General features: G+C 38.8%; 1 protein-coding gene across 1 annotated transcript in view; it reads right to left on the reverse strand.

The window, feature by feature from the left end:
- The window catches only part of LOC121383224 (dipeptidyl peptidase 2-like), a 64,137-nt gene extending 60,583 nt beyond the window's left edge, over positions 1-3,554 (reverse strand). The window contains exons 1-2 of the mRNA XM_041513112.1: positions 3,397-3,554; positions 754-896 (exon numbers count right to left, since the gene is read on the reverse strand). Coding sequence (XP_041369046.1) covers positions 754-896; positions 3,397-3,526 — 273 coding nt within the window. The 5' untranslated portion in view covers positions 3,527-3,554. The remainder of the gene's footprint in view (positions 1-753; positions 897-3,396) is intronic.
- Between the last annotated feature and the right edge of the window lie 6,721 nt (positions 3,555-10,275).

Consider the following 10,275-nt stretch of genomic DNA (forward strand, 5'->3'; position numbering starts at 1 on the left):
TAGAATAATGTAGCATACCTATATTAGAAATTATTCAACAATAAAAACATACACAAGATTGCAGGTTAACAGTGACATTAATAAACGAGCTTTCAGTCTGCAGACATTTGTCTAACAATACACTACATCACACAAATGGAACGGATTCTCATGTACAAATTAAGGTTTTTTCTGTTTAATGACACCACTAGAGCACATTGATTTCTTAATCACTGGATGTCAAACATTTGGTAATTTTGACCTACAGTCTTAGAGAGGAAAACCAATACATTTTTCTCCCATTAATAGCAAGGGATCTTTAATATGCACCATCCCACAGACAGGATAGCACATACCATGGCTGAAACAAAAAATAGCCTAATGGCCCTACTGACAGGGATCATTGCAGACCGACTGTGCATCAAGCGACCACTTTTCCTCTGGGCTACATCACACCCGTCATGTATAATGTACATACATGTATACTTGATATACAGAAGTTATTACCAGAATGTCACGGTATCATCAATATGATATATCTGGAATAAAAAATATTATGCAAGCCTCTGGCAAATGCATCTATCAATTCTGGTGTGCATATATGCTCACATGTCAATAAAGGTAGTTCTGTGCCTTGATTAATTTACATCTAAATTTGCAAAGTTATCGAACTGCTAAACGTTTTGTGATCTGAAAAATATTACATATTATGTTATGTTATTGGATATATATGCTACATAGTACATGATATAATAAATGTAGATATATACTCACATGTTCAGCAAAGAGGACTAATGCTCCAAACTGAGGGGCGATATCCATTACAAAACCACTGGCTTCCCAGAATCCATTAATATCACCTTCATTGCCAGTATAAAAGAAAATCGGTCCATCGTGTTCCTTGTCCCACCATTTATCTGTAAGAGATATCATATGCATGAAGACATTCGTTACATGTAGGGGTTTTTAATACGGAAAATATCAACCAAGTCTCTGTCAATTCAGTGTTCAAAGTTTAACATGCAGCATTGACAGCATGAAGAAGAAGTTTGTTTTGTTTAATGACACCACTAGAGCACATTAATTTATTAATCGGCTATTGGATGTCAACCCTTTGGTAATTTTGACATATAGTCTTAGAGAGAAAACCTGCTACATTTTTCCATTAGTAGCAAGGGAAATAGCCCAAACTGACTGTGCATCAGGCAAGTGCTTTACCACTTGGCTACGTCCTGCTCCTGACTACATGAAGTGATGTGGTTGCCTTCCTTACTTGTCTACCTATATATTTCATGTGGTATATGTATCCTTATAGTTGCTAAAAATAATACATTTGTGAAAGAACTGCCGATTTGGCGAAACAATTTGTGAAAGTTTTTTCTCTTGATTGTTTCATAACTAAATATGCTTACAGCCAGTTTTGTCTTGGTGCCTCTCCACCTTGCATTGGTGACCTAATTTTTGTTATTGCCATACACTCTGAAAACATTACTCCCACAAAGTGGGGGGCACATGCCCCTCTTGCCCCCCCCCCCCCCCCCAACTTCCTACACCAGTGAATTTATCTTAAAATGAGTTGTTTTACTGCTAGTTCGATATGTGTTTAAATGAGTTGTAGGCCTATATATGTCTAATGACAGGGCTCAAACTTAACGGAGGCACCGACAGCAATTGCCATCACTGAAATATAAATTGCCGTAGGTAGAGAGCATCACTGATGGCACTTTTGTGCCGTCGATAAAGCTCCTCAATAATGGCGAAATGTATAAACCTGGTGTACATTATCTGTCAATATTTAACATTTGCACATTTGTCCACAAAGAACAAGATAGCCTTTCAGTCAGGTTTATTTTCTGCAAATGTCACTTTTAAAACAATTGTCATAGACAGGCTCAGGGGACAATATTTCAAAATCTTAGGTAACCGGAAATTAGTTCACGTGAATTTTACTTAGGTAACCAATTGTTTGCTTACGTGAATATAGTTCTTGTAACCTAATTCTAAAGCACTTGAACTACAGTTCTGTGCTACATTGGTGGTTCAAATGTATTTAAAAACATAAACTGATTTTCACTTATAAATTTAGAATGTAATTGTTCACCACCACGTAACCGATTGGCAGTTTTTGTGATTTTAAAGTTACGTAACCTACACGCGAACAGAACAATGATTCTCGTGAAATATTGTGCCCTGCAGGCTCAAAATTGCCATCAGTGGACTGTTTCACCCTTTGCAATTCTTTTTAAAATTTCCGTGGGAGACAAATTCTTAAGTTCGAGCCCTGTAATAAACACGGATGTAGTATTCTTCTTTTTACATATACTCAAAACACAGGTATAAAATAAATTTAAATGTCTTTTCCTACTAAAACCTATTTACAATAACACTTGCACTTGTAGTTAATGTATGCATTACTAACAAATCAATTTCAGATTAACTTATATGTCACAGAACAATCAATTTTGATTATGCTTTTTTCTTCTTGGTTGATTGGTATAGGAATTGTAACCTGGTCATCAGCCAATCATATGTATTTAAATTGTTATCACATGTATATATATATATATATATATATATATATATATATATATATGTGTGTGTTATTATTGTAATATGTGTTATAAAATATAATGATGTTCTCACCAAAGGGCATGTAAGAAACTAAAATATCAAATGGTTTTATGACATGGATATCATGGCTAAGTAATAGGATAAATGACAATGTTTTAAAATGTAGGGATTCGTCTTGTATACTATAGTGTATGTATGTACAGTACTATAGTCCGTCTTACAGGGAATGACTTTTTTCATACTATGGAAGTTACTACAAGTTATTTTTTTCTGAGCCAGTTGTTTTCTAATTACACACAAATATAGTGGATTTTTTTTTTTTTTTTCCAAAACAGTTTTCTTCTTACATGAAATCAAACTGAAATTATTTAAAAACTTTTGTAGGAGGATGGTATGGACTATAGTCACTAACATGCACTTAGGTTTAAGGTCAACAGTGAATTCTGTCAATTTTAGTCACATTATTTCGGCAACCTTCAGACCATTGGAAATTAAATCATAAATTAAAAAATAATAATAAATAAATAAAACTAGTCTGTTCCATCCTCCTAGTAGGAGTCCTACAAAAATGTAGTTGTTTTTCTTTTTACATTTCAGTTTGGTTTGTCGTAAAAAGAAGTGTTTAGGAAATAACAAAAATATACTATTTTTGTGTGCAATTTAGAAAACAATAATTCGGCTGAAAAATAAATAATTTGTAGTAAATTCCATAATATGAAAAAAGGTGTTCCCTGTGGGACAGACTGTAGTAGTAAATTCCATAGTATGAAAAAAGTCGTTCCCCGTGGGATGGACTATAAATAAATAATTAAAACGATTCCCTCCCCCATGTTTCGTTTCCTATACCTTGAAAAAGATATCTCTGTTTAAAAGTCTTGTTTCCAAAGCTAGCAAAATTAAAATGATCCAAGTACTGCTCAATATATTTTTCGTGATAAGGAACTACTTGACAAACTGAAAAAGTACTGTAAAACATGACAAGGAAAACAATTGCAATTGCTGCCATTTTGTCCGTACAGTCACATGAATCAGTCACATGATTTTTGGTATGACCTGCATTCGTAATACTTCGTAGTCTTTCGGAATATCTCGGACGATTTCGTTCTTGAAGGCGCCGATTCAGAGGGGTGAGGCGAATTATGTTTTGATGCGATAGGAAGGAAATGTTTTATTTAACGACGCGCTCAACACATTGTATGTACGGTTATATGGCGTCAGACATATGGTTAAGGACAACACATATATTGAGAGAGGAAACCCGCTGTCAAGCATCAAGCGTGCGTTTTACCACTGGGCTACGTCCCGCCTCATGATGCGATAGGAATAACATTTTATCATAAGCTTATGGTTGAAGGATGCTAGCATTTCGTTTAGGTTTTTTTTTGCCCTAGTAGGCCTAGGCCTACTCTGCTAGACGGATTTCTGCCAACCACAGAGTAGGCCAAGATTCCCGCTCAAATACTGGGGCCACGGACGTTTGTGTGTGTGTGTGTGGGGGGGGGGGGGGGGGCTGCATTCGCCCCTCCTATTTTCACTGTTATTGTGATAAAATAAAACTATATGTATTTCCAAAACCACCCACCCCAACCACAATGCGCCTAATAGGGGGCACACTGAAAATTTCAGGTATACTCTTTTTTTAAGAAGACCAATGTTAATTGGCATTTTTTAAATCACTGAACAAAAAAAATATATAAAGCACATTAATCATCGATCGGCTGTTGAATGTCAAACAATGTGGTAATTTTGACAGTCTTAGAGAGGAAACCCGCTATATTTTCCCGTTAGTAGCAAGGGATCTTTTATACGCACCATCCCAAAGACAGGATAGCACATACCACGGCCTTTGATATAGGCCTACCAGTCGTGGTGTACTGATTGAGACGAGAAATAGCCCAGTCGGTCAACCATAGGGGATCGATCCGAGACCGACCGCGTAGCAAGCGAGCGTTTTACCACTGGGCTACATTTTTGTTTTAAATCAGTATTAATTACGGCTAGCTGTATATGAGTTTCAAAAAGTTAAAATTTTTGTTGCAAACAGCCGTTTTATACAGCCGCCAATTTGAATTTCAAAATGTCAGCCTTATGAATGTTAATGTTAAGTTTTGTTTAACGACACCACTAGAGCACCCTTATAAATGTATTTTCATCAATATTTTGCGACAGTTATATTTTATTTTTATTTGTTCTTCTTTTTTTTACTTTGAAAAATCCAAGAAATCACTTCGTGAACGTTTGTGCCCCCACCCCACTCCACCCCAATAAAAAAAAATAAAAAAAAAATAAAAGATTCCGGACGTTAACTTTCTATTATTTATTATATTTAACTTTAAGTGGTTTTGTATTCAAAATTGGGGTGGCATGGCCCCAGATTATAAAATGTTTTAGGGAGAGAGAGAGAGAGAGAGAGAGAGAGAGAGAGAGAGAGAGAGAGAGAGAGAGAGAGAGAGAGAGAGAGAGAGAGAGAGAGAGAGAGAGATACAGAGAGGGGGGAGGGGGGGGAGGGGGGAGGGAAAGAGAGAGATATAGAAAGTGTCTCTGTGTGTGTGTGTGTCTCTCTCTCTCTCTCTCTCTCTCTCTCTCTCTCTCTCTCTCTCTCTCTCTCTCTCTCTCTCTCTCTCTCTCTCTCTCTCTCTCTCTCTCTCTCTCTCTCTCTGTCTCTGTGTGTGTGTGTTGATTGAATGGGTGAATGGGGACTCTGGCTACAATAGTGGATCTAGCGCCCTAAAATATCTCTTGAACCTTTAGATTCCAATATTAACTATTCTTTTACAAACAACTCCACCTCTTCAAACTTCTAAACGGATCGTTCGCCTTTTCCTTCTGGGTTTTTTTCTTCTGGACAGCGTTTAATTATGCTAAATTATCATTATGCTATTTATATATTTGTACTGTTTGTAAAATATTAAAGGAGCTCAATCACGGATTTAGTGGGCCTTGTTTCTCTAAATATGCATTATAAATGAAACTTACATTCATTTGGAATACCAAACCTAGTTATTGTATGATCCAAAATATTTTAATTGAACAACGATCGAGGGAATTCCATGATACGCTTCTTTTTTTTAAATTTGGAACTCTTCTTGTGATGAGACATGAAAAATACGGAAAAACAGACTCGTAGTGATGAGGCTATATATATATGACAACCATATAATGTATTTTTGGATTTTATATAAATGATCGTCGTGTATAGAGACTTGGCAAATGAGGGCCGGCTATATACATGGCAAATAATAAAAAATATATTATTTCATGACGAAAATAACCGCGAATACGCTGAAATAAAATAATAAACAGTCGGAACATGAACTCACCATTTATTATTATTATTATTATTATTATTATTAGGCGCGTGTGCAAATTATTTTGACTGGTTCGCACAGTGGTATTTCGGTTTTAATGTATCGCGTACAAAAACAGTGTACTGTTGCATGTTTTGTCGTCCAAAGGTTGGCTAATTATTACTTAACCCAGTTGAATCCAGTTCTACGTGCAGGGACAAGTTCAGCCTGCCGTTTGTGCGTGTGTGCACGCACGTTAATCTTGCATTTTTATAGCCAAAAATCCTCCAGATAAAACACCGCCCCTCCACCCCCAAAAGGTAGTAGTAGGATAATAATGATGATAATACAGGGCCGTAACTAGCAGGGGGGCAAGGAGGCAGTCCCCCCCCCCCCCGAAAAAATTCGGAAAGCATTATAGAAACTTAAAGAAAAGGAGTTTTAGACCATTAACTACTCAGTTGCCCCCCCCCCCCAACAAAAAATCCTAGCTACGGCCCTGTAATAGTAATAGTAGTAGTAGTAGTAGTAGTAGTAGTAGTAGTAGTAGTAGTAGTAGTAGTAGTAGTAGTAGTAGTAGTAGTAGTACTAGTAATAGGAATAATAATTGTGTATTATTATTTATTTATTTATTGATTATAATTAATTTTTTGTTAGTACTGTAGGGACAATATGACGCTATTCATATAGGCCCTATCTATAGAAAACGTACACAAATTTTAAGGGTCCGCTAAATTCATATACTCCCCCACCCCCTCCCCTGTTCAGAAAATGCACTATTTGTACAGTACTTAGTATGTATTCCTCGTGTTCCAGATGGTTCGGTAATATGGATAAATCAAATACATATACTTATTTGCCGCCTATATACATTTTTGCTCTGAATATAGCCAGCCCTCGTTAGTGGAGGCTATAGACACGGCCTTCGTAGCCTATATATATATATATATATATATATATATATATATAGTCACATCGTATACAAACACCGTCTAGTTCAGAGTATTCTTTAAAAATGTAACAATTCCTATCCCAAGTCAGCTGCTATGGCATATTTTGTATAATAATGAATTTGACAAGGTGGCAATCTAATTAAAATTAGCTCCACTATTACATGTGGATTTAACAGCAGCCCGTTGGAGTTTATGTCCAGTTGACCTTTCATTCGACCAATCAAAACCTTACTTGCAAAATCATGCCAGTGATTTAAAAATAATTTGAAAACATTCGGGATTATGCCGTGGGTATACGAAATGATTCGGGTGAATTACGAAGTATGCCGGAAACTAATTTCAATATAAAATTCGTTCCAAGCTAACTTGCGATGAGGACAGACGTCTCGCCGTGTACTCTCGAGTTACTCCCCCCCCCCCCCCCCCACACACACACACACACACTAGGGGGACTCTTACTGAGTTACGGGAAGCTACTTGAGTATCGCGTCACATACACCACGTCGACGCCGCCCCCAGCCCAGCCTGAGTCGAGGAAACCAGCTACGCCGGAACCGTCGACCACCGAGAGGGAGAGACTCAACATCACGGTGTGTGAGACGCCCCGTAAAGACCCTCCATCGCCGACCACTACGTGGCCCAGACATAACTGGCCGGTATCCTCCGTACTGCCAGTCGTTAAGCCATCGGCCCGATCAGCCGCCGTTGGAAAGAGGAAGGCTGTCGCTCAGCCGAGCGACCAACCTGACAAGGCCCGGCCTCCTCCTACACCCGCACCGTCCCCCTCCGACTCGGAAGCCGTCTGGAAAGTTCAGATCGGGAAAATCAGGTCCGGCTTCCTGAAGTTCGTGCAGGGGAACACCTCGGATCCGGCATCACTGATGGGCGGACTAGTGAAACCAGAGCTAAAACAACTGCCTGATGAAAGCGCTTACAAGCTACACACCATCAAGTCTACAGCCGGCAAGACGGGGTTGGTACTAACTCAGCGCCGAGAAGGAGTCTACCGACAAGCGGTCCTGGTTAGAGAGATGGATAGCCACACCATCCACAGGATCGTCATGGCCCTTTTCGGCAACGACTACTGGAGTGTCATAACCACCCTCGCCGACCAGAGATGGAAGCACTTCATCCCCGCCTTTGCCGGTTCTCCGCTCATTGGTTCGCCGTAGGCCAACCTCTACACCCTAACGGCCTTAACGAGGCCACTCACGTGGACATATAGATCGGATTTTAAACATTTAGACCTTCGTTCAAAATTTTATGTCGAACTTACTTCTTTTTTTAATATTATTAAATAGTCCGATTCTCTCTTCTTTCTCTTACTTATTTTTGGACTGTAATTCTCCAAATTATATAAATATTCGGCCGAGCAGTCAATTCTTTTTAATTTTGGATTGTAATTTGTTTTAATTTTTTTAATTTATTCTATTAACCTTTTTACAAAAATTCTGCCCATTTTCAATACTAACCCCCCCCCCCCCCCCCCCCCCGCCCACACACATCCCGAGTCAGGCCACCGATCTTATCGGGACTCGGGATGGGCGTGTTCGAAACCCTAGTGGTATATGGGCACGTTAAACTAGTTATCATCCTCATCATCAAGACGAGAAAAAAAACCGTGATGGTATAACCATAAAATCTGTTTATACTAGTATACAATCCAGTGTTTATTACTGCATCCCCCCCCCCCCCCCCCGTTTTTTTTAATGCTGAAATAGAGCAACAAGTTCGCCTATTAGCCTACATAAATAGTCTCGCCCGATATTTTTAGAATTTGTATGCTCCCGAATAATGCTATAAACGGCGAAGTGTAATTGGTCGATATTTGAATTGTTATTTATAGATGAAATGTCACCTGGACATGGGAGTCCACGCAGTGCTGTTAGATCTACCAAGGTAGACCCAGTAGAGCTAATTTTAATCAGATTGACAAGGTGGAAAAAAACGCCTGAACACCGCACCAGCCCTTAAGGCTAACCTAGTTCGTATATGTCGGTACGTTTAGGCTTACATTTTAAAAATCCGACACCCTTTAAATTTTTGGCCGAACCGTCTAAATTTGCGTTCAATCACCAGCAATATTTCGGACATAACGCAACAAATTACTTCAACTTTTTGGCTTAATTCTCCTTCTGAGAAATTTCAAAATTATTACCGCCGCCTCTTCCGCCTCTGCCGGTCTTCGGTCCTCCTTGTGCCAAGTCGTAAGCGAGAAGAGAACCACCCCCTCCCCCACCCCCTCCCTGTCTTGGACGGAAGAGCTTGCTTCGCAAGCACTTGCGCCCACGACAGGCGTGCGCTACAACAGCTTGTTCTGAATGTGCACGTTAAACCCTATGACCTGACCTGACCTAGTCCGGATTGTCGACTTTTAACATGCTTCTGTTACTAAAATAAATTAATGTATAAGCTTATTATCATTCAGTACATGTTTTTATTATTTTTTAATAACTTAGTTTCATTGGGGTTTTTTTCTTTCTATTTACCCTACGTCGCAGAGGACGGTCAAGCGTTCTCGTTACACGAGCTTGGTAAATCGTTTTGGTACTGCGGTTATTCGGGGAATGCCTGTCACGTGACTCAGAATAATACGTCACACCTCTGCTCTCCAAATAGCCGTTATTTTTCTCAGAATAATGGACCGTACCCATAATTCAATTGTTTTTATAAAATATCAATAATAAGTGTGATATGGTGGTTATGTAGATGATTCAATAAAGTACTTTTAGGTACAAATCAAATGTATATATTGTCATATAATACCTTGTTGGGTCAATAATTAGGTCAACCATCTGTGAGAGAGCGCGTTTAAATGATATATACATTTAACAGTCTAACACTATATAAGTACGACCTCCCATTGGTGTAGGGAGCGAGGGTAGGGGACGAGGGCAAGGCTAACCTTTTGCACGAATTTAACGAAAATGCCCGAATCTGGATAACAACATGTATTCATATTATAATTACTACCAAGCAGCTATATAAGGTTGCAAATAAATCACTGCACATTTCAATGTGGATTACAACTAACATTGTGGGTAAAATGATGGAAATGCATGGGGATCAAAAGTTTCAGGCTTGGTCTCCCTGGTTTTTGTTGTTGGGTTTTTTTTTTTTTGCGGGGGAAGGGCGAGAGTTACCACCACCCCCCCCCCCCCACCCCCTCCCCACCCCGTCTCAAACGCTTGTAGATGTTAGTAGACTAGTATATTATACAGATAAAAAATAAAAAAACCCTCCCCAAAAACAACGTAGGTGAAGACGAAATCTTATCAAGATATATTACAACCTATATTAACGCTTTGCGCGACAGTGAATGTACAGTGTGAATGAAGTTTTATCTCGGGGTTGTTCGTGTCGGGTTTGGATCATAAACGATTGTACGCTGATGTTAGCAACATGCACAGTGTAATTTTAGCTCCTTGTGTCTGAATAATATAATTATTATTCAGTGTTTGCAGAATGGACGATCCTAGCTTACA

The sequence above is a fragment of the Gigantopelta aegis genome, chromosome 10 (genome assembly GCF_016097555.1).
Source record: "Gigantopelta aegis isolate Gae_Host chromosome 10, Gae_host_genome, whole genome shotgun sequence".
NCBI classification, from domain to species: Eukaryota; Metazoa; Mollusca; class Gastropoda; order Neomphalida; family Peltospiridae; genus Gigantopelta; species Gigantopelta aegis.